The sequence below is a fragment of the Neomonachus schauinslandi genome, chromosome 14 (genome assembly GCF_002201575.2).
Source record: "Neomonachus schauinslandi chromosome 14, ASM220157v2, whole genome shotgun sequence".
Lineage (NCBI taxonomy): Eukaryota > Metazoa > Chordata > Mammalia > Carnivora > Phocidae > Neomonachus > Neomonachus schauinslandi.
Window position 1 is genome coordinate 84,336,949 of NC_058416.1, and position 24,790 is coordinate 84,361,738.

At 41.8% G+C, this 24,790-nt stretch overlaps 1 protein-coding gene across 3 annotated transcripts; it reads left to right on the forward strand.

Annotated features, from left to right (window-relative positions):
* The first annotated feature begins 501 nt into the window (after positions 1 to 501).
* Positions 502 to 22,905, forward strand: ANAPC7 (anaphase promoting complex subunit 7). 3 transcript variants are annotated; one of them, XM_044921278.1, is made up of 11 exons: positions 502 to 561; positions 801 to 1,060; positions 5,437 to 5,623; positions 8,613 to 8,732; positions 11,931 to 12,042; positions 12,476 to 12,629; positions 13,571 to 13,713; positions 15,825 to 15,942; positions 16,486 to 16,682; positions 19,178 to 19,402; positions 20,297 to 21,050. In XM_044921278.1, the coding sequence occupies exons 2-11, from the start codon at positions 852 to 854 to the stop codon at positions 20,449 to 20,451; spliced, it is 1,620 nt and encodes a 539-aa protein (XP_044777213.1). In that variant the 5' UTR covers positions 502 to 561; positions 801 to 851; the 3' UTR covers positions 20,452 to 21,050. The 3 variants fall into 3 exon arrangements, with proteins under 3 accessions (XP_044777213.1, XP_021554303.2, XP_044777214.1); XM_021698628.2 differs by lacking the exon at positions 502 to 561 and adding an exon at positions 22,046 to 22,905 and having other exon boundaries at positions 856 to 1,060; positions 20,297 to 20,447; XM_044921279.1 differs by lacking the exons at positions 502 to 561; positions 19,178 to 19,402 and adding an exon at positions 22,046 to 22,905 and having other exon boundaries at positions 893 to 1,060; positions 20,297 to 20,447.
* Positions 22,906 to 24,790: the final 1,885 nt, after the last annotated feature.

Consider the following 24,790-nt stretch of genomic DNA (forward strand, 5'->3'; position numbering starts at 1 on the left):
GATAAGAAAACGAACAACCCAGGGGCTCCTGGCTGACTTAGAAGAGCATGCGACTCGATCTCGGGGTTGTGAGTTTGAGCCCCCACGTAGGGTGTAAAGATTACTTAAATAAAACTTTTTAAAAAATAGAAAAAAAAATGAACAACCCAAATTAAAAAATTGGCTAAAGATTTGCATAGATATCTCACCAAAGAAGATCTACAGATAGCAAATACGATGCTCAACTCATATGCCATTAGGGAATTGCAAATTGAAACAATAAGTTACCACTACACAGATATTAGGATGGCTAAAACTCAACCTAGCCTTTATTCACTCTGAGCTGGTGAGTCATTTTAAAGGGTAAAAATATGCCCTTTTGCACTCAAGGATGCTATCCAAAGGGTGAAGCTTGATTTCTGCAGGAACACACAATACCTAAGAAAAGGGGGCGTGGTGCCTTCAGCCTAGTGCGCAAGCCCGACTGTAAAAGCAGTTAGGACTGCCCCTAGCCGCCTGATTAAAATATTTATCTCCAGCTGTTGGAGATTCCACCAACTCTACTATATTAACTTATTTATGGTAGGTGACCATACGTTTTTATTAATTTTTGAGGCAGAAATTTCTCTCCGAGTCATCTTATTTCAATTGAGCATGTATTCATACTGAAGTGCCTTTTGTCCCCAGCCCCATTGTAAGCCCTCAATAAAGTTTGCAGCATAGAATGACATAACTTTTGCTAAAACAAAATAAAACAAAACCAAATCATCCCACTTCATAGGGTGCCTGGGGGAAGGAACGGAGTTTTTTTTTTCCCTCAGGCACTTCAGTAGTTGCCTATTTTCCCGGGGGCGGTGCCGCTTGTGGACCCCATGGACCCCGGTGAGGCCGCCATTTTGGAGTCCTCCCTAAGGAGCTTCTACTGGCTTTTCGCGCCGCTGCCGCCGCTGCCGCCGCTGCCCGCGGCCTTGCCGGGCAGGATGAATGTGATAGACCACGTGCGGGACATGGCGGCCGCGGGGCTGCACTCTAACGTGCGGCTCCTCAGCAGCTTGTTACTTACAATGAGTAATAACAACCCGTGAGTTGAGGCGGGGAGCGGCCTGGGGCTGAGGAGAAAGCGGCGCCGGTTTGGGAGCGGGGGCTGAGGGGGCCTGGGAACTGGCGGGAAGGAGCGCCCGCGGGCCTCAGCTGAGGCTTCGGGGTCAGCGACGGCATCGTCGGGCGGAGCCGATCTAGGAACGCAAGTTGAGTTGACTCGGTCTCTGCGCTGTACCAGACGCTGGGATGAGCTCCCTGAGGGAGAGGTGGCGAGCGGCGGCTTCGAGAAATGGAAGGCGGAGGCCCTGAGGGCGAGCCTGGCTAGGGTTTCCCGAAAGTTGTGAGCGGAGGGTTTCCTGAGGCACCTGTCGCCGGGCACAGCGACTGTCACTTCGCTGGGCCGACTCTCTTCCTGGCTCTTTCCCGAAGAACGTTTTATCGCTCGCCGCAGCTCCAAGAGGTCCACCCGGTCTTATACCTTCGTCCCCCATCTGAGATTGATTTTTCCCCTTCAGTGTGTCAGAAGGATCCACGTTCTGGCCTCCAAAACCCCTGAAAACGGGAGACTCCTTAGACGGGTGGGAGTGGCGCCCTTTTAAGGACACGCAGTGCCCCTTTCTTGTTTGATTGAGTCCAATGACGGATGCAGCACAGGGCTGTTTCCAGCCTTGAGTGCGCGTTGCTCCCCTGCTTTCATTCCTCCATTGTACTTACTTTTTTTTTTAAGATTTTATTCATTTATTTGACAGAGAGAGACACAGGGAGAGAGGAAACACAAGCAGGGGGAGTGTGAGAGGGAGAAGCAGGCTTCCCGCCGAGCAGGGAGCCGGATGTGGGGCTCGATCCCAGGACCCTGGGATCATGACCTGGGCCGAAGGCAGAGGCTTAACGACTGAGCCACCCAGGCGCCCCCCCTCCATTGTACTTAAATTAAAATTCCTTCCCAAGGCCTCGGAGGCCAAACATTTTTCTCCCTGACCTCATTTCATGCCCTCGGCTCACTGTACTTCAGCCTTGCAGGCAGTTCCTTCCGTTACTTGAACCCACCAGGCTCGTTCTTAACTAAGGGCTTTGCGTTTGCTGTTTGGCTTGGCGTACACGTCAGTGAACTGTATCCTCAGTCAGGTTTCAGCTCAGATAACCTCTTCTAGGGAGCAGCTTCTGTAACTGTCAGAATTGCCCCTAACCCTCACTGTTCATCCCTTTGCCCTGTTCTGTATTCTGCATCACTCTTTTTAAATTGAGATATAACTGACATATTTCAGGTGTGCAACATGACTTGTTAATTGTATCAATATATTGTGAAATGATCACAATAAGTCTGGTTAACATCCACCACCACATGGTTTTTTTCTTACGGTGAGAACTTTTAAAGGTTTTATTTTCGTTTATTTATTTGACAGACAGAGAGAGTGAATGGGGGGAGGAACGAAGGGAGAAGGACAGGCAGACTCCGCCCTGAGTGCTGAGTCCAACTCGGCTAATCTCACAGCCCCGAGATCGTGCCCAGGGCGGAAATCCAGAGTCTGATGCCCAACCAATTTAGCCACCCAGACTGACGAGAACTTTTTTAAGATCTGTATTCTGCATCACTCTTAACACCTAAGGAAGTCAGCACAGTGCCTTTGTGCAATGAGCACTCACATGTTTATTAAATGTGCTAAGGAAGTATGTACCTTAGGTAGGTAAAACTGTCCAAATTCACACATTTAGTAGGTGGAGGAGCCATGATGTCTGGGCGTTGGTCCTTCTGATTCTGAAAACTTTAGACTGACCCACCACATTCTGCTACTTCTAAGTGGCATAATTGAATTTTCTACTCAGGGTGGATCCATTTGGCCTGCTTTAGAAGCTGTCTAGGTCAGAAAGGAAAAGCCCCTTAAGTGCCTGTAATGCAGCTGCTGATATTTTATTTCCATTAGTGTGCTTGTGGACCTTGCTACATGAGACCCATCATTTCACCACCATCCACTTAGTGTTGACAGTGAGGAGCCCTGGTCTCTTTCAGCCTTCTGTGTTTATTCTGGAGCCTTTCAGTTGGTTTTGAGTGATTGGTCAAGGCACACTTTCAATCATTGGGAATTTGTGCACCAGTTAGTCATTACTCTTGGTTCTTGAAGATGTTACAGGATGAAGCAGTTTAATCCTCTGACTCGGCTTAGCCCATATTTCTTTCTATTAGGTTAAACTGGCAGGTTCCTAGCTTGAGGGAGGTCAGTTTAAATTCTGACCTTTACCATGTATTATTAAATGTTCTTACTGAATTGGCACTATACACAGTATGAAAAATTCAGATAGTACAGAAGAGGTATGCAGATAAGGTCTGTCCCTGATCTTGAACCTTACCCCACCATTTCCATTCTCCAGGCAACAACCAGTAACAGTGTCTCCCGTATCATTCCAAAGATAATTTATGGGTGCATAAGTAGGCATGTGTTACAATATATAAATGTCTGAATGCATTCTCTGAGTGTAGCAGTATTTTCTGTCAAATCTTATTTCTCAGTAAGTATGTAGAATCTCAGAGTTGGAAGAGATCTTAAGTATCTGGACTATACCTTTAGTCCTTGAATTTCCTTTATAAGTTTATTTATTTATTTTTTAAGATTTTATTTACTTGACAGAGAGACACAGCGAGAGAGGGAACACAAGCAGGGGGAGTGGCAGAGGGAGAAGCAGGCTCTCCGCTCAACAAGGAGCCCGACGCGGGGCTCGATCCCAGGACCCTGGGATCATGACCCGAGCCGAAGGCAGACGCTTAACGACTGAGCCACCCAGGCGCCCCTAAATAAAGTCTTTTAAAAAATTGACATACCATTAGATTCATCCTTTTAAAGAATACATTTCTGTGGTTTTGAGTATATTCACAGTTGTACAACCATCACCATATCTATTCCAAACATGTTCATTATCCCCAAAAGAAACCCCGCATCTATTAGTAAGCACCCCTAATCCCACTTCCTCCAGCCCCTGGCAACCAGTAATCTCTGGTACCTATTCTTGAGTATCCTTCATTTGTTGACAAATTAACTGTTTACAGAGTTGACTGTGACTGTTCTTTCATTTTAAGTGGCTATAGCTTTTACCTGTCAAAGAAAAACGTGTAAATTCCTCTTAATTTGGCACGAGTCAGGGCAATGAGGGGGGAGTGGAATTGGAGATTAAAAATATATGTTTCCCATTAAGAATGGTGGCCAGCTTGGAGGCAGTTACAATGCTTGTGAGCAATGTTCAACATTAATGAAAAAGTTTTGAAACGTTGTGTTACTCTGTCCTCAAACCCCTGAGACTCAAGGAGATAAAAATTCTTTTAGTGTTAATAAATTTACTTTTGAGGCGCCTGGGTGGCTCAGTTGGTTGGTCATCTGCCTTCAGTTTGGGTCATGATCCTGGTCCTGGGATTGGCCCCATGTTGGGCTTCCTGCTCGGCTGGGAGTCTGCTTCTCCCTCTCCTCCTCCCTCTGTGCTCTCTCTCAAATAAATAAATAAGAAATCTTTAAAAATTTTTTAAAAATGAAATGTACTTTTGTATGTAAAACTTAAAAAAAACTTTCATCAAATAAGGCTAATCCTCTTTCTATCCCACTTTATCTCATTGGCTTGTCCTATTCTATTCCCATTCTTCAGCTTTTTATATTCCCATTTTCAGTATTTGAAGAGTTTTCAGTTCCTTTGAAACCTCTTTTTCTCAGCACTTTCCTAAAAATGTTTCAAAGCGGTGAGGTCTCACTTTTCCAGGTTCTTCAGCCCTTCTTTGGTAGTATTAATTAAATCATTATTTCTCTCCTTTGTCTATATTATGCTAAAAATTGATGCTAATGTAAGAAAGTATGGATATATATCAAACTGTTAAATTAAGAGGGCTTTGGGGGGGCGCCTGGGTGGCTCAGTTGGTTAAGTGTCCAACTCTGGATTTTGGCTCAGGTCATCATCTCATGGTGGTAAGATTGAGCCTTGCACTGGGCTCCATGCTGAGCATGGAACCTGCTTAAGATTCTCTCCCTCTCTTTCTCCCCAACCACTCCACTTGCACACGCTCTTGCACTCTCTCTCTCTTTAAAAAAAAATAAAGAGGGTTTGGGCTAAAGAAGGGAAGGAGAAGATGTATAACATTTCTCTTTGTATATCTGTGTATTATTGAATTTGATTTAGAGGTATCCTTACTTTTATAGTAAATAAAGGAGAAAAGCATATTAAAACAGTAATTCAAAGCAGTTGCCTGGATGTGTTGACCATATTAGCACAGAGTACAACTCTTATGCCTCTCATTTTAGGGACTAGCACTTAGGATACAATGACTTTTGTAAGCTGTCATTACACAAGGCTTTATGGTAGACTTATGTGGGTGGACACTAAGGAGGGTGTCTAACATTTCAAAATAACCTATGTAGGGGGTATATTTTCTTTGTTTTCTAGTGAGTTATTCTCCCCATCTCAGAAGTACCAGCTTTTGGTGTATCATGCAGATTCTCTCTTTCATGATAAGGAATATCGGAATGCTGTGAGTAAGTATACCATGGCGTTACAGCAGAAGAAAGCCCTAAGTAAAACTTCAAAAGTGAGACCTTCAACTGGTAATTCTGCATCTACTCCACAAAGTCAGGTAAATGGAGATGGAAGTGTGATTTTTTTTTTTTTTTTTTGAGAGAGAGACTGAAGGAATTTACAAGACTGCTGATTAGATGTAGAAGATGGAAAAAATAAGTAATTTTAAAGGGGAGCTGACTGGAGAAACAAAGATGAAAAATCACTTAGAGCAAGGATGCAAAATTCACTCTGGATGAACTAAATATGGATTTAAACATGAATTATATGGGTTCACTGAAGTTCTGCATTGTTCCTCCCTTTTATACAAACAATTCAAAATCTAAAGTGTTTTTATAATTTTAATTAAAGTACAAATTTTAAAATGTAACTCAATTATTAGGATTGTGAGTACCTAGGGAAATTTATGGGAAATATTCTAAGAACTTCTGCAGTTTCAGTAGCTTGATAATTAAATACATGAAGGGGAAAATTGTAATTTCACAGAGTCCTCCGATTTGACAGAGTCGTCCAGTTGCTAGAAATTACCCCTATTAGACTCGCAGGTTTACAGGGTATATCATATAACCAAGGCTGCTTATTGCAGCAATTTTAATGGTAAGAAACTAGAAGCAAAAGTTTTCATCAGTAAGGTCTAGTTAAATTAGAGCATAGCCGTAAGATGGAATGTGATGGAACTATTACTTAAATGAAAAATGAGATAGAGGTGCACATGCTGATTTGGAAAGAACTATATATATTAGTAAGGGAAAATACGGTTTGAAGAAATGTTTCAATGCTTTCTGTTTAAAGGGGATAGTTTATAGATATATAAATATATCCTGGTATATGCCTAATATATTGTATACACACACACACACACTGGTAATATGCATGAAAGATTTTGTGTGTTTGAAGGAAAGCAATTTAATGGTAGAAAGCTTTAGGGAGAGGGAAACTTTTACCTTGCAATTTGACCCTGTCTTTAAGTTTAAATTACATGTGCAACTTATATTTAAAAGGAATGTCAGTGGGGCATCTGGGTGGCTCAGAGCGTTAAGCGTCTGCCTTCGGCTCAGGTCATGATCCCAGGGTCCTGGGATCGAGCCCCGCATCGGGCTCCATGCTCTGCGGGAAGCCTGCTTCTCCCTCTTCCACTCCCCCTGCTTGTGTTCCCTCTCTCGCTGTGTCTCTCCCTGTCAAATAAATAAATAAAATCTTAAAAAAAAAAAAAAGGAATGTCAGTAAAAATTAATAAATACATACATACATATGTACGTACATACAATAGAAGAAATGTCAATAAAATGAGCTGGGAGTGAAATTATAAGTCATGTTTTTTCTACTTTGTATTTTTCCACATTTTGTAAAATGACAAATTAGTTGCTCTATTTTTAAAGCCTCTTGATTTTCATCTTGTCTCTTTAAAACATTTGGGTTTTGTTACTAAAGAGCTGATTGCCAGGATTTTCTTTGTTTTCTTTTTTCTTTTATTTTTGTTTATTTTATTTTTAAGATTTATTTATTTGAGAGAGAGAGAGAAAGAGAGTCAGAGGGAGACAAGCAGACTCCCTGCTGAGTAGCAAGCCTGGTGCCGGGCTCTCTCCCAGGACCCTGAGGTCATGACCCGAGCCGAAATCAAGAGTCAGATGCTTAGCTGACTGAGCCACCCAGGTGCCCCTATTTTATTTTTTTAAAGTAATCTATATACCCAGTGTGGGGCTCAAACTCACAACCCCAAGATCAAGAGTTGCATGCTCCACTGACTGAGCCAGCGAGGCACCACAGGATTTTCTGTTTTCTGGCACTGAATGGAAGTCATGTATATTATCCACATAGGGTCATTCATAGAAGTAGCTAACTTTTTAGTATTCAGTATGCCAGGCACCATGCTAAACCTTTCGTGTTAATTAAATACATTTAATTTTTAAGGAATTTTTTTGACCTCACATTAAAAAAAATTTTTTTTTGAGTTTTTGTTTTAATTCCAGTTAGTTACCATTACAGTGCCATATTATTTTCAGGTATACAATATAGTAATTCAACACTTGCATACATCACCCTGTGCTCATCATGACTAGTGCATTCCTTAATGTTCATCACCTACTTAACCCATCCCCTCACCTCCTTCCCCTCTGGTAACTATCAGTTCTCTATAATTAATCTTTAAGGAATTTTTCAAAAATTAAGATATAATGTCATAAAATTAACAATTCAGTAGCTTTTAGTATGTTTACAGAATTGCACAACTATCACCACTGTTGAATTCCAGAACATTTTTATCACCCTAGGAAATTCCCATGCCTGTTACCTCCTCAGCCTCTGGGAATCACTAACCCCTCTGTCTATGGATTTGAATGTTCTGGACATTTCATATGAATGGAATCATACAACATGTGACCTTTTGTGTCTGGCTTCTTTTACTTTAGCATAATTTTTTCAAGTTTGATCCATGTTATAGCATGAATCAGTTCTTTGTTCTTTCCTTTTTATTGCCACATAATATTCCATTGTACGGGAGTGCCTGGGTGGCTCAGTCAGTTACGCATCTGCCTTTGGCTCAGGTCATGATCTTAGGGTCCAGGGATCGAGCTTCGAGTCAGACGCCCTACTCAGTGGGGAGTCTGCTTCTTCCTTTCCCTCTGCCCCCTTCCCCCCATTCGTGCTCACTCTCTTGCTCTTGCAAATAAATAAATCTTAAAAAAAAAAACTCCATTGTATGGATATGCCGTATTTTATGTATTCATTAGTTGACGGACATTACTTCCACCCTTTGTCTATCATTAATAATGTTGGTGTGGACATTTGTGTGCAGGTTTTTTTGTTTTGTTTTTAAGTAGGCTCCATGACCTGAGCTGAAATCAAGAGTCGGATGCTTAACTGATTGAGCCACCCAGGCACCCCAACATTTGTGTGTAGGTTTTTGTGCAGACATAGGTTTTCAGTTCTCTTGGCTGTATGTGCGGGAGCAGAATTGTGGGCTCATATGGTAACTCTGTGTATAACATTTTAAAGAACTGCCATATTTTGAAGTAGTATTTTGAAGAAATGTCTTCATTGCCTCTTAGTGTCTTCCATCTGAAATTGAAGTGAAATACAAAATGGCTGAATGTTATACAATGCTAAAACAAGATAAAGATGCCATTGCTATACTTGATGGGATCCCTTCAAGACAAAGGACTCCCAAAGTAAGTTGAATTAACAATTTGTTACATAATATTCATCTACCTGGTCCTTCCAACCCACTTCCTCCATGTTTTCTCCATGCCTTAGGGAGTCCATCTGAACATTTTACTCTTGACTCACTTTGTTCCCCTGTTAATGGAGTGGATGAGGTTCAGAGAGATAGAAGAATTACTTTCTTATGAAACCCTGAAAATTCAGCTGATGAAAATGATAGCTGGAGAATACTACAAGTGCTCATTCTTTGGTATTTCTTACCATAGGAAGTAATAATTTGCAAATGCTTCCAGGTGGCAATGGTACTTTTTTTAGAACTCATGTTTTGCATGCTGTAGGCGCCCCCATTTGATAATGTGAATGAGCTTATTAATCCCTTTGTTTTAAAAATCCAAGGTTACAAGATCTTTATGTACTTATTTGTATGTGGGATATATATTTGTGTTTGATTTGGCAACATATTATAATCAATAGAACACCTTCAACTGAAATCAAGAGATCTGATATCTTGTCTGAGTTTAGGGCATACAAGCTGTGTACTGTGTAGTGTGAACTTGAGCAAGTTACCAATCTGAACTTTACTTTTTTTTTTTTTTAATTTATAAAATGAGGTTAATAATACTTTGCTGACCTTTGGAAAAATAAGTAAGTTCATATGTGAAAGAATACTTTTTAAAATACTATTCTGTAAGGAGTATTATATTGGATATCTTTGATTACAGTTTGTTTTGAGTCTTAAAAGAACAATGAGAATCCTTGCTCTTAGTATTGAATTCACATCAGTAGTTAATATTCTAACATCTGCTCTCGTGTCGCCTGCCTTCCTCACTTCATTGAAGAACCATTCGGTGCAACTTGTGCTTAACAATGAGGAATTTTATATGTAAGATGTCTGTGTACATTCTCCTGCCCTTAAAAGAAAAGGAATCTAAGCAGTGGTATATTTAGTGTTTTTTCACCTAAATGTTGCTGAGTTTTAAAAGTAACCAAAACTTGATGAGAATGTGTTTAAGCATCTCCTTATATTGAGGATTTATTTACTATTTTCTGAGTATGTTAAAAACTAAGCTCTTTCCTTAGTTTATTTTATGCTATTAAGAACATTTGGAAGCATATTATAGACTAACCTGTCTCAAAATAAGCTTGCATGCTTTATACTAAATTGTTTTCTGATACACTATGAAAGACTTATCCCAAGTATTATTTTTTTACATATGTGAAGAGTGTCTTCCTTTTGGAAGATGCCATTTTGATTATAAACTTGAATGATGCCTTTTCCTTATCTTATTGGAAATGTACCACAATTTCCTCAATGACTTGAGGGTGGGGACATTTTTTGAAAATGAGTAATGGCAGATAAGCTCAGTTTGTGGTATCCAGCGCTTTGGTGTTTAAAGCCATCATTTTAAGAGGGACTGGAGGAGTCCACATTTGTTAGGAGTACATATCCTTCATTCTGTAGAGCTGTTGTAGCCAGGAACAAAGAAAGATGTGTGCCTCAAACATAAACCTATAATATTTACAGTTTTTCTTTCTTGTCCGTTAGGGAGTTAACTGGCTTCTCAGTCTGTGTAAAGGACAAGGAAGTGAGTCAAAATACGTCTAAATGAACGTCTGTTAATGTATGGTAAACACCACCACACATTTCTTCACATTTTAAAGGAAAATTCCAGTGTGAGATTATTATAACTTGGTAAATCTTCAACTTTCAAGAGTAAACATATCAACATAAAATTTCTCACTCAGTTTTAAGAAAAAGATGACTGCTTATGTTTCTAACTGGTGGAATATGGCTTTGTGATGTTCCCAAGTAAGGATCTGTTCTAAAGAGAATTGACTTTCTCATAGGTTGTACCCAAAACTCATTCTTTAGAAGTGACAGGTAGTTTAAAGGGAATTTTAATATTTGTTGAGACAGATGGTCTCTAGGTCATAGTTTGTTAATCACAAGCAGTCAAGAAAGATCTTAAATTTAACCTTTTATTCTTTTCAAGTATTGACACTAATACTGGAGTTTTCCTTTAAGTATTTTCTTTTGCATTTTCAACATAGCCTAAAATGGAAAAGCTGAGGCCAAATAAAGTTTTATTTCTAGTATTTCATTATTTCATTATTTGAATCATCAGTATGGATTAATGCCATACTAGATTGTTTTATATACTGTAAGTCATAATTGGAACAGAGTTCTTCATCTTCAGAGCCCTCTTTTGAGTAAATATCTGGCGTACAGGCTACAAATAACCAAAGAGATTGGGGATTGGCTTTTTTTGTATATCCTGCTGTTGACTGCTTCCGTAGGTTAATGATCTGGCAAACACTGCTATGTTTAAGATTTATTAATTTTAAATTGGAATGTTCTTTTTTTCTCTCTGTACTATTAAGATCATTTACTTTTCCTTGTAACTTCTACGTTCTTTGGAACTTTTAGGTTTTCCTAGATTTTCCTTGTTGTGTTTTAGAAAGGGTTATTTTAAAAGAGCTCTACTGAGTTACAAATTTGAATTGTGCTAAAAATGCATTTACTGGATTTAAATGATGTAGCTAATCTCTGGATCATTGTACCTCCAGAGGTGAGTTAGAGTTTGATTTTTGTAGCATCACTTTGATGAGTCAGATAGTACCTGTGGGTCCATGCTTTCAGTGTTAGAAAGGCTAGAGTCTAGCTGCCAGGATAATTGTCAGAGAGAATCCAAGTATTTAATTCTGTATCTGTCGTTTTCTTTTTGGGGAAAATTCATCTGCTCTTTCTTAACAAGCTATGTTAAGAATTCCTCATTTTCTTATGTCTTGATATTAATTGCATTTAAAATATGTAAACTTGAGCACTTCTAGGGTAGTTCATCTTCTTAAGATCAAGAAAGAATCAAGGTAATTAGAATTCTGTAACATTTCTCAAATAAATATTACTCCCATTTCCAGAGACAGCATCTTTGGTCCAGATAGTACGGGACCTTTTGGTTGGGTAAGTGAGAGGAATTTGACTTTCCTCTTAGAAATGGAAGGATGTAGGAAGAGCGAAGGTAGTAATTTCTCTTTGGTTTGAAGAATGGGATTGGTCTTCATTTATTTCCACAGGGCTGTGGGTAGATTTTCCAGGAAAAAGTAGAATAGTAGCTGGTAATAAAAAATCAGGACTTAATTGGCGGTGAGATATTTTCTTTGCAATATGCGCGTATCTTACTGTCTTTTGTTTTTGTTTATTACAGATAAACATGATGCTGGCGAACCTGTACAAGAAGGCTGGTCAGGAGCGCCCTTCAGTCACCAGCTATAAGGAAGTGCTGAGGCAGTGCCCGTTAGCCCTCGATGCCATACTAGGTACAGGTCATTCTCAGCCTATTTCTATGGATGTTTACTCTCTGAGATGGTAGTTCTCATTCTTAGCTGTACATTAGAATCTGTACATGCCAGGGCACCTGGCTGGCTCAGTTGGAAGAGCTTGCAACTCTTGATCTCAGGGCATGAGCTCAAGCCCCATGTTGAGTGTAGAGATTTACTAAAAAGGCAAATTAAAAAAAAAAAAAAATTTGCCCCTGCCTAACTTCCAGCGAGTGATTCAGTAGATTACTGTTGTCATGTATTTTTCACAAATCAAGAAACATTAAATTATGGTTGTTTTGTCATCTGCATCTTGCTGAGAATAGCGAAAGGGTTACCTCGTTGCCAACAGAAAGAGTAGCCTAATGCTTCTTGCATTGTGGAAGAGGGATGCTATGCTTCACCTTATTTCTCCTGTTTTCTGTTGGATTAGGTTTGCTTTCCCTTTCTGTAAAAGGCGCAGAGGTGGCATCGATGACAATGAATGTGATCCAGACTGTGCCTAACTTGGATTGGCTCTCTGTGTGGATCAAAGCATATGCTTTTGTGCATACTGGTGACAACTCGAGAGCAATCAATACCATCTGGTGAGAGCCACAAAGTTAATTCAGTGTTCTTGAGGCCCTTTCCTTTATGGAGGTCTGGTGTGAAATAGAAATTAGCAAAATAGAAGTATGAAATGCTTATTTCTTGGTGTTGCAGCCTGTTGTCCTCAGGCTTGCTTTAGTCTCTTAATGTAGTTTTTTTTTGTTTTTTTTTTTTAAAGATTTTATTTATTTGACAGCGAGAGACATAGTGAGAGAAGGAACACAAGCAGGGGGAGTGGGAGAGGGAGAAGCAGGCTTCCCGCAGAGCAGTGAGCCCGATGCAGAGCTCGATCCCAGGACCCTGGGGTCATGACCCGAGCCGAAGGCAGACGCTTAACGACTAAGCCACCCAGGCGCCCCTAGTCTCTTAATGTACTTAATGGTCCTAAGGATAATAATCTCTGCTGTGAGGACCTGTTAAATGTAAACTTTGACCGAGTTCAGCTCTGTATTTGCAAAAGTGGTAACCCTTGCACAGCCGGCTGCGTCAGTTGTCATGCTGGAACCTGGAAGAACATCTTTTTGGATGTCCTAGAAGCATGTTTGCAGCATCTGACTTGGGTTGCCTCTTTAGGACTGGGATTTTCTTTCTAGTCAATTGAAGTCCAAGGATAAGAGGCTGGGTTTTGTGTTATGCAAAGTCACTTTTGAATGACATTACCTTTAGCACCAGGTTGTCCTCTGAAAACCTGCATCCAGAAAGTTCTTAGTAATGAGAGAATTCTGCGTCATTCTGTATATTGACTTTCTTATTGTGTATAACTTTCTTTAAATCATAAGCTCAGAATAAGAAAATCTAGTGTATATGGTTTGTTTGAAAAGCTTATTATGAAAAATGTCGTATGTATGCAAGAAAATAGTGCTTATATGCCTGTCACCCAGATTCAGAAACTAAGAGGATTCATAATAAATCTTAAGGGTCAATGTTTAATATTTTGAAGTTCACTAGAGAAAAAGTCCTTATTGCGAGATAACGTGGACCTTCTGGGAAGCTTAGCAGATCTGTACTTCAGAGCTGGAGACAATAAAAACTCTGTCCTCAAGTTTGAACAGGCACAGATGTTGGATCCTTATTTGATAAAAGGTAAGTAATTCTTGAGGCATGGTGGAAGTGGCTGCAGAGGGGAGGATCAGAAAAGAAAAGGAGACAAAGTAGCATAATATTCTTTTTTTTTTTTTTTAAGATTTTATTTATTTATTTGACAGAGGGAGACACAGCGAGAGAGGGAACACAAGCAGGGGGAGTGGGAGAGGGAGAAGCAGGCTTCCCGCTGAGCGGGGAGCCCAATGCGGGGGCTCGATCCCAGGACCCTGGAATCATGACCTGAGCCGAAGGCAGACGCTTAACGACTGAGCCACTCAGGCGCCCCAGTAACATAATATTCTGATACCATTTTCATAGAAATACTTTGTGAAACTTGTTCTAGTAGCCTTTTACCATTTTTTACGTCTGATACATGTCTCTAATACTTGAGTAATTCCATTTTGAGTAGTTGTTCTTGCTTGAATTCAAGTGTCATCTCCAGGCAGATCATTATTTGGCTTTTTTGGGGGGAAGGGTGATAGCCCTTCCTTATGATTTTTAAATTTCTGGTGTGCCTGACTGAGAATTTGGATGGCATCCCCAAAACCATAATATCCTTTTAGGGGATTTAGCTTTACTGTATCCTTAGTATACTTAAAAGGGAGTAAGTGAACAGGTATTAAGTAAGGAATGAGGTGACTAAAGGAAGTAATTAGGAATGAACAACAACAAAAAATCATTGATTTCAAAGACTGTAGCTGAAGGGGTGAGCCATAGGGACTTCCAAAGGATGAGTGTCCAGTGACTGGCAGTGAGTGATGGGTAGTAGGAAATAAGGTCTGACAGGCTGGAATCTGCTTATAAAGTCCCAGAAGAGGCCATCAGAAAAATATGGCCTTGTGACAGTAGTTAGTCCTGTAGACTCTTAAGCCATGAGAACTACAGAGCAGGGAGATGAGAGAACAGATCCAGAAAGATGAAATTGTTTGCCCAAGGTCTCCCTCCTGCCCAGTGCTTATTTCTCTTCTCTGAGTTTTGCCTGTGCCCATGATGAAAATGGTGTATTAGAAATACTAGTCTGGCAGTAGTTGGCAGCTTGGAGTTGAAAGCTCAGGCCCGAGTTTGGGGGCCAGCAGGGAGTATTGCAGTGATCTTGGCAAGAGAGACATTTTCCTGGGAGTCTGAAGGGGTAACAAGGAATGAAGGGGATGGTGGTAAGAGATGGATGACAGCAAGCATGGGACCCTTTTTATAGAACACGAGTAAGAATAAGCAGGGAGCGGGGTGATCTTAAATCAGCTGGACTCCAAAAGAACTAGTTGCTTTTTCTGGAATAGGCTACTTTTTCTGAGACTAACCAGCATATTAAGTATGTACTCTGGACTGTGCCCAGGCTTCTTGAAGAAAAGAAATTACATGATGCCTTTTTGGGCCTTTCCTGGTTATGAGTTAGGATAACTGTATATCATGTCACAGGACAAACAGTTCCCAAAAATAATTGGCTTTCAAATTTTGAGTTGTAGACCCTTCTACTCCTTTGCTTTTTAAACTTTTTGGATGTGTTTTGTCTTTTTAACAGTCATTTTTTTCGGGACACCTGGGTGGCTCAGTCGGTTAAACGTCTGCCTTCGGCTCAGGTCACGATCCCAGGGTCCTGGGATCAAGTCCCGTATTGGGCTTCTTGCTCAGGGGAGAGCCTGCTTCTCCCTCTGCCTGCCACTCCCCCTGCTGGTGCGCGCTCTCTCTCTGACAAATAAATAAAATCTTTTTTTAAAAAGTCATTTTTTTAATTTAAGATTTATCTATTTATTTTAGAGAGGGAGAGAGAGCTCATAAGCCATAGTGGGGGGAGGGGCAGAGGGAGAGAGAATCTCAAGCAAACTCCCCAATGAGCACAGAGCCTCGTGGGGCTTGATCTCATCATCCTGAGATCATGATCCTGAGATCATGACCCAGGAAATCAAGAGTCAGACTCCCAACTGACTGAGTCACTCAGGTGCCCCTTTAATAGTCATATTGTAGGAAAGTGAGAATGCTGGTGGGAGGAGCTCATGCTGGTGGAAAGGGCTCAGACCATGCTGGAGCTGGGGCTTGAGTGGGGCTCTGATGAAGGCTGTTGCTCTTTAATAAAGGACACCTGCTGCTTTTTAAAAAAGCCTCTTCCTTTCCAGGAATGGATGTATATGGCTACCTCCTGGCGAGAGAAGGGCGGCTAGAGGATGTGGAGAACCTTGGCTGCCGCCTTTTCAATATTTCTGATCAGCATGCAGAACCCTGGGTGGTCTCTGGGTATGTTTATGCATTCTTTTTTTCTCTCCAGTTTTCAGTACACTCTTTGGGAAATTGTGGTTCCTCCCAAATAGCATATAGGTTGAAAACACAGGTTTAAGAGATAATCAGGCTTAGAATGCAGATCAAGCTCTTTGACTTTGGACACATTAGTTAACTCACTGAGTCTTTTCTCAGACTTTCATGGGGTAGGTATCCACTGAGATAGTGCATCGTGCTCAGCACTGGAAGCCATCAGCGAACAGGCCAGAAGCTGCTGCTTTGTTATTTACCATGGCTTTACAGATTTCTCTGAATATCTCTCACTTAATAACATATCCAGATATCAGGTTCTTTCCCATAACTTTTCCCTTCCATATCAATATTTCCCCTTCAAAATAAACGTTTAGATTTTTTTTTGTCGTTCCCCCCCGCTAATATCTCAGGTAAAGCTGTAAGTTTGCTTTGTAATAAGGATCAGGTAGAGGTCCTTCTGTTTGGTTCTGAATGAAGTTTCTTTACCATTTTCTCTCAGGTAATGTTGCATTGTTTTTTTTTCTCCAGGTGTCATAGCTTTTATAGCAAACGCTATTCTCGGGCCCTCTATTTAGGAGCCAAGGCCATTCAGCTGAATAGTAATAGTGTTCAAGCTTTGCTACTTAAGGGAGCAGCACTTAGAAACATGGGCAGAGTCCAAGAAGCAATAATCCACTTTCGGGAGGCTATACGGCTTGCACCTTGTCGCTTAGATTGTTATGAAGGTAAGATGAAAAATAGAGATGGATGGTGTGAATCTCTAGGTGTGTAGCATTAGCTCTCAGATGGAAGGTTTTAATTTTTGCTTTTTTGAGAGAGAGCACATGCGCTTACGAGTTATAGGGGGGAGAGGCAGAGGGAGATAGAGAATCTTAAGCAGGTTCCACACCCAACACGGGGGCTTGATCTCATGACCCTGAGATTATGACCTGAGCCGAAATCAAGAGTTGGGATGCTTAACTTACTGAGCCACCCAGGCGCCCCCGGATGGAAGGTTTTGTGAGGCCAGCAGTTCCCAAACTCTCTTGCATGTTAGAGTCCTCTGGGGGCATTTTGAAAAATCCTCATGCCAGGTCACTGCAATACTATCTAAATCAGAATATTGTGGTTGGGAGATAGACACCAGTAGTTTTTTTGAAGACCCCAGGTATTGCCAGTATGTGGACGAGTTTGGGAATCACTGCATTAGGCATTTAAAAAATCATTTACAGCTTTCACTGGACCTTCAGAATATATTTTTTTCACTCTCTTTTCCTGGTTTTTGGTGAGGGAGTAGTTGGGGATGGTCTTTTGTCCTATTTTTATTTCTCAAACATGGCCCACTCCTTAATGTGAATCTGTGCTGGCACTGTGCTAGATCGCTTGGTTTTGTCTTTATTCTTTTTTAACAGTTGTTTTACCTTGGGTCAGAAATATTACTCAAGAGGGTAACTTCATATCCATAGGACAGTGTTGGTTGTGGGAACTGGTCAGTTCATTGTGACCTCCTGAGTGGGCATGATCAGGGTCAAACTTTGTTTTGTTACGTACTATTTTAAGTTCGTGTGAACTGACCCTAGGAGTTCAAAGGATGCGTGCCAGCTTCAGCAACATTTGGTGACTCAGTCACAGATGTTAAAATAGATCTTAAAAGATGCAGTTCCTCCAAAGCATATTTTTATAAGAATTTAAAAATAAACCCAGGAGTCTAAGAGTGACTTGCTCTTAACAGGAAGATGAGTTCAGATTTGAGAAAATTTGGAAGTTGGGGTAAAGAACAAATCTGTTTAGATAGAGAACTATGCATATTGTGGATTTGTTCTTAAAGTATACCCAGCAAACCAAGATTTTGGTTCCAGATTAAATTTTTGATCCTGAAACTACCTACCTAGCCTCTCAGCTGCTTTTATCACACTAATTCCTTTCTGCTGCGTGCCTGTTTCACAAGAGCCCAGGATTGCAGTTGAATAATGAACTCCACAATGCTTGGGCAGAGGATGGTTAGAGTCTTTGGGAGCAGAGGACCTTTCTCAGGCCAGTGAGGCTTCATGGGTTGCCTGCACTCAAGCTACCATTTGGAGTTTTGAAGTAGGGTAACTGATTATGTTCATGGGTTGCCTGCACTCAAGCTACCATTTGGAGTTTTGAAGTAGGGTAACTGATTATGCTCTCTGGTGCTTCTTGTAACCTCCATCTGAGCTTCCTTTATTGGCGGAGGCATTGGAGTAGTGAAGAACATTCTTTCCATTTCCTTCTGAAGTTCCAAGAGGGACTTTAGCAGGGAAATAAAACTGCTCAATAAGTAGTTGCAAACAACTATATTCTGAATCCAGCACGTTGGCCTGAAGAGTTAGGTAATTTCTGGTTAAGTAACCATAGTGTGTGGTAGAATGTGCACAAATATTATAAATGCTGCTAGGGTGGAGGAGTGCATAGAGAAAATCTGCCAGGGATGCGTGGGTTTGGGGTTTAAGCTGTTTTTCTGTTTTGATGAGAGCTTTCTGTCAAAAAGTACTTCCTCTGTTCTCAAGTTCTTGGCAAGAAGAGTTGAGAGTTGTCTCTGCTTGAGGTGTCCCCATAGGGCATCTGGTGGGCATGGTAAGAGGCAGGAGCTGCCAGTCTCGGTGTACTTGGTCCATCTGACAAGCGTTTTCCATCTAGGTTAGGGGAACCCTCAGCAAATGTCTTTTGAGATAACTTTTATGTTTCAAATGAAAAGTTGTCCTTTCTTCTTAGGTTCCTCCGTAGGTCCATTACTAGAAATTACACTAAACTAGTAGTTTTGTAGAACCGGACATTCACTTAGAACTGTAAAGCTCTTCCACATAAGCCTAGGACTAAAGGTGACTGAATACAGCCAGAAATTAATAGCTCGTTAAGAGGCAGTGGAACCTTGCGCTTTGTTGTCAACGTCATCTCTATTTCAAGTAATGATTAAGGTCTTATTTATTCCTCTGACGTTCAGCTGGGCTGCCTACCTGCTTCATTTTACTTAATGCGTGTTTGTTTCCTTTGCTAACTAAAGGAGGCTTTGCAGTGCATGCAGCCTTTTTCTACATCCCTGAAGTGCCCTGGGGAAGAGCACTTCTTATTGCATCAACATACTCTCTAGTCTCATGTCATCAGAGTTTTCCCCTGGCCTGCCCTTTGTCTGAAGCTTTGAAGGTTTGCAGTTTGGAAGGCTGTCAGAGTGGAAGCATTGCTTAGAATAGTAATGTGGTTGAACTTTCTATTTTTTCAGGTCTCATTGAATGCTACTTGGCTTCCAACAGTATTCGTGAAGCAATGGTAATGGCTAACAACGTTTACAAAACTCTAGGAGCAAATGCACAGACCCTTACCCTTTTAGCCACTGTTTGTCTTGAAGACCCAGTGACACAGGAGAAAGCCAAAACTTTATTAGATAAAGCCCTGACCCAAAGGCCGGATTACATTAAGGCTGTGGTGAAAAAAGCAGAACTACTTAGTAAGTGTATCTTATTTACTTCCCTTTTGTTGTTAATTGTATAAAATCTGATCTCATTTGGAGTTCCTGGTCCCAGCTGGTTACAGATGACCAGACAGGTGTGTGCCTTTTGTAGTAGATTTGAGCCTATATGAATTGGTATATATTTAGCACAACCAAATGTAGATGGCTTAGACCGGCTTGGATTGGCAGTGACTCACTTTTTGAGTGGCTCAAACCAGCTATACTTGGTTGGTACCTGTTCAGATCACTGTGATCTGGTTTTGGTTTTCCTGATCTAGTTTGGGCTGAATAGAACTGGTTTTAGCCAGCTTGAACTATTTCAACCCATCTTGATTTGCTTATGACTTTCCTTTTAGCTTTGGTTTTTTTAGTCCTGATTTATGATGAAATCCTGGGTTTGGGCTAGTTTGGCAAATAAAATGCATTTTGGCTTTTTATTTGAACTTAGGTTAAGAGTATAATTTAAAAAATTAGAACTCAAGCTCCACATTTTTTTTTTTTTTTAAAGATTTTATTTATTTATTTGACAGACACAGCGAGAGAGGGAACACAAGCAAGGGGAGTGGGAGAGGGAGAAGCAGGCTCCCCGCAGAGCAGGGAGCCCGATGTGGGACTCGATCCCAGGACCCTGGGATCATGACCTGAGCCAAAGGCAGTCGCTTAACCGACTGAGCCACCCAGGCGCCCAAGCTCCACATTTCTTAATGGAATAGGAATTCATATGAGCTTTTTCTTCTTTCTTGCCATACCACTATTCTCTTAAGGACATCTACAAAGAGATTATTGGATTGTGATCATTGTTGTGGTTTTGTTGTGTATATGATTTGAGATGGGAGTGTATTTTCAAAATGTTGTGTTAAGTAGGAAAATGAGAATCTTTTTTCTTTTTAGGCAGAGAACAGAAATACGAAGATGGAATTGCTTTGCTGAGGAACGCACTAGCTAATCAGAGTGACTGTGTCCTGCATCGGATCCTAGGAGATTTCCTTGTAGCTGTCAATGAGTATCAGGAGGCAATGGACCAATATAGTATAGCACTAAGGTAGGCACTTAGCCTCCCATGGGGGGAAGGTCAATGAGGGGAAGAGGAGTCAGGGAACTATGTAATAGGAATTCTGGAAACACACACTTTTGTGCCCATGGTTGAAAACAGAGTAATAATAGTAATGGTAGAAGAGTTATTTGTGAGTTAGTTCTAAAAAAAAATTCATAAAGTATAAGCAACATTGAACTGTTTCACTCATAACCAGCCCATATCACTATATCACCTGTTTTCATTTGTATAGATCATCTTCCTGGCCTTGCCCACACATAAACATATTTTTATAGGGTATATGTAGTATATATTTTATATTCTGCTTTTTCAAATCAAAGTATTGTAAGTACTTTCCCATGTTTCTACCTACTGTAGTAAAGAACTTAAGCTCTGAAGTTTGAATATTACCTTCACCTGTCATCTTGGGCAAGTTACTAACTAATTTGTCTATATCTACCTTATTAGGTTTTAAATGGTTAAATGAGGATTAAATTATTATTCCATGTAAAGCTCTTAGTGCTGTGTCTGGTACATAGTAAATACTAAATAAATAGTGGTATTCTTACTGTTTAATATAGAAGTGATTTCTTTGAGGGTTGTCTGTGTGTCTGTAAGGTTATGGTGAAGGCCTGTCTTTAATCGAGTCTGATCACATCCATTTATTTGTTCAGCAGTTGAGCACCCGGCATCTCAGTAACCACTGGGTATGCTGCGATTCTGGGAGCTCTCAGTCTCAGGCATGTAGACTGATGGATGCCACGTGCTAAGTGCTTTCATAGCAGTCTCTAGAAGGCAAGGTGGGAGTCCCAAGGGTGGGGAGCCCTGGGTGTGGGTGAGAGCTGTATGGAAGGTTTCAGAGAAGAGGTTACCAATCAATCTACAATTACATAAGTAGAGGTGGAATTTGCTGGAGATTGGACACCTCCTGGCCTTGATGGTAATCACAAAGGCTAGAGGAAGAATTGTTTAGAAGCCAAGTAAATAAATGTTCTGGAGCCTCTGAACTTTGGGGATTTTGGCATGTGTAATGATTCTTAGCTGCTAAACTCATGTGCCCAGGTAAAGGTAGCTTTGGGTCCTGGGGTCTAACCTAGGAGTTGACAGATGTGTTCCATGGTAAGCATGACAATTTTGGTTGACTACTGAAATGCTGATGTGGTTAATTACATCATAAGAACATGAAACAACTTCACTCACAGAAAAATAAGTATTTTTTTGTAACTTTGTAGCTTAAAAATCTGATATTGTTAAGAAATTACATTTGAATTTTTCTGTTAAAGGTTGTTTGCTGCTTTTTCATTTGTGTTATCTAGTATCTTCCTCCAGCAGAACGCTGGGGTAATAAGTGTGAAAACGTATAAGAAATACGTGGAGAAAAACTCAAATTGAGAATTCTAAAAATTAGGACAAGACACCTTTTTTCACTTCTAGTGGTGGACTCCCTGGATCTCGCCTGTGGAACCAGAGTTGTTTGGAGAGGCCAGGCGTTAGCAGTTTCTCTGTGACTGGGTGGTCATTTCACTGCCGTACCAGGGAGATGACGCATCAGCCCGCAAGAAGCAAGGCAGAGATTCAGGCCTCTCCTTTGTTTTGTTGTCCCCTAGTTTGGACCCCAATGACCAGAAGTCTCTAGAGGGGATGCAGAAGATGGAGAAGGAGGAGAGTCCCACGGATGCCACTCAGGAGGAGGATGTGGACGACATGGAAGGGAGTGGGGAAGAAGGGGACCTGGAGGGCAGCGACAGTGAGGCGGCCCAGTGGGCTGACCAGGAGCAGTGGTTCGGCATGCAGTGAGGCAGGCGGCAGCTCTGTGGCCACACTGGCTTGCCCTGCTCTGAGCACTTCTGTGGACTGAAGGAGCCCGGAGGAGCCCGCTCTCTGGGAGGACAATGATTCTGCATGTAATTGCAGCAGGGGTCTCTACCCCTTGCTCCCTATTTCTAGTAGTGAATTCATTTTTAAAAACTGAGCCTGACCGACCTTCCATATATCTCTGTCCTCCCCTGCTCCAGTCAGGGAGGATCGAGTGAGCTCTCTGGGGGGCCTGCAGACGTGCCAGGGCTTCTGGGACAGAGTGCTTTTTATATAACTAATTTCTAAATCTGAAAGCTTGAGGAATAGACAGTTCTGTCTCTGACATTGTGGGTGAGTTTAAAGGAGTGACCTATCACCCAGAGCAAGAGTGTCCTCTGCCATGTCAGACAGCAGCATGGGCTGGCCCTTTCAGAGAGGGTTTCCTGTTCCGGAAATCATCCTGAGCTGTCCAGACTTCCCTAGTAACCTTGCTTCCTTCTGCAATGTTAGTAATGCCTTAAGCTGACAGTTGCTATTTTGCAGAACAATTTTCTTATTTGCTAATCTGGTAACTTGCCTATGAGCCGGGCCGGATCTGAGAAACGGGTGTGACCTAGAGCATGAACAAAGGCACACCTGGGGTAATTAACTAATAAAACTGTTTTTTGTACAGTAATGGTGTTGGGTTGATCAGAATGGAAGCCCTTTATAGATTCTTACTGGCGGGGGGGGGGGGTCTCTGAGTCACAATGCATTGATTCAGCCCCAGAATTATTTGCCATAAATACACTCCCTTTCTTCCCAGAGTGTTGGGAGCCAGGAAGATTGGGAACTTTGGGTAACACTGAGCTGGTTCATCTATTTGCATTTTTGATTGGTTAAATTCCCCTGGGGGAGAGAGTCTTTGGCCTGATTGTAGCTCGTTCTGCTCACTTCTGTCGAGAGCACTAAACAAATCGGTGTCTGGTTACAGCATTCTGTCATGGGGTCAGCAGGGGGTGCATTCCCTGGGCTTGGTGCTGGGAGATTTCACCTACCCTCTTGTTTCTTAAGATGCCATGCTTTTCACTGTATCCTTAACTTGGAGGTGAAGGTGGGGAGAATGGCACAGTTAACCCCAAATACTTACTAAAACAAAATTAGTCAAAGGTGATGCAAAATGTGATTTTGATATAAATGGTAAGTTCTGTCCAAAGTGTAAAAACAGTGGAAGTGTGCAGTAGTTTAGGAGCTCAGAACATGATAACTACAACTTCAAGTGGGCAAAAATGTTATTGTTCGAGTATCTTTCAGTATGAGACGCAAAGCCTGGGCAGCCACCATTTGATCAGACAGTGTTTAAAGAGCCCAGCTAGCAGTTGGGGTCGTTCCAGGGGAGCATGCTGCCGGGAGAAGACACTGCTCATTGGCCTCGGTGCTTACTCTGGATGTAGCTTCATGGCCTTCGGCTTCCTCTTAGCAGCTGTTACAAGTCAGTGCGTTGGGAAAAAAGGTGAAACCTTTTTGCCATTTCCCTGGCTTGGGGAAGAAGCCCAGCCACACCCAGCCTACATGTTGCCGCATGCCAGGCTTGTTGCTGTTAACCTTGAGATTCCCATGGGGTCAGGATGTGCCTTGGAGCCCACGCCCTGTGTATTACCTTCTGTCAGCACCAGCATGTTCCTCCCCTTTCCTGGGCTGGCCCTCAGCTCTGCTGCTAGCCCCTGGATCATCCCAGGCCCCTCCATCCCAGCAACACCCTGGGCTGGATCCCTCTGACCCCTCCCACCTGCAGCTCCAGTATTTCTATCCTGACCATGTTAGGGTGAAAACTGGGTTGGAAGAGGCAACTGAAGCTACATTTTTTAGTGCACCTGATGTAGGATTGAAGACCTTCTTGGTCCACATCAAAGAATGGGAGGAGTGTGACTTAAAGGGTGCTGAAGATCTCACCTGGCATTGCTCCTGTCACTTGGTCTCACAAAAAAAAACCTCATAAGGGCAGGGAGCCCCAGGAAGCAGGAACAGAATCAGGCTGCCCAGCTCTCTGGCTGTCCCATTGAGCCACCTTCCAGGAGACGAAGCATCTTGACCAGGGATGGGCTCTCAAACGCCTGTCGTCAACCACAGGTACCCTCTGGTGTCTGGAGTTTCACACACCAATAAGGAAGAGGATGTTTTAACTAATCCTATCCTTTCCCTCCAACTGCTTCCAGCTTGTTCATAGCACCAGTTTAGAATTAGGCTAGGTTCTTTAAAAGTCTCCTCTCCCACGGTCAGAGCTGCAGGTCAGGGGCCATTTAGTTCGCTTCCGTGGCCTGAGCTCCCGTAGCTTCAGGATTGAGGATGGAATCAGCCCACAAGGAGTTCAGTATGGTGCCCATTGTGTATCCCATTACCATTACCAGGGTAAAAGCCAGACTGCCAGTCTTCCCTTAGGAATTGAGGATTGGTGGTATCACTGAAGCCTTCTTGTCTTTTTTCTCCTGGAGGTCCCTCAGCTAAGCAAGGAGGCAGGGTCCTTCCTGCCCCCTGTCTTGGGCATTCACACTCTGAACCCTTGCTGTATGCCAGGG

Excerpts from the sequence above, each read along its gene's own strand:
- ANAPC7 (XM_021698628.2), top strand. The coding sequence starts at position 960 with ATGAATGTGATAGACCACGTGCGGGACATGGCGGCCGCGGGGCTGCAC. Across the intron at positions 8,733-11,930 it reads CAAGACAAAGGACTCCCAAA|ATAAACATGATGCTGGCGAA; the intron begins GTAAGTTGAATT and ends TGTTTATTACAG. Across the intron at positions 12,630-13,570 it reads AGAGCAATCAATACCATCTG|TTCACTAGAGAAAAAGTCCT; the intron begins GTGAGAGCCACA and ends AATATTTTGAAG.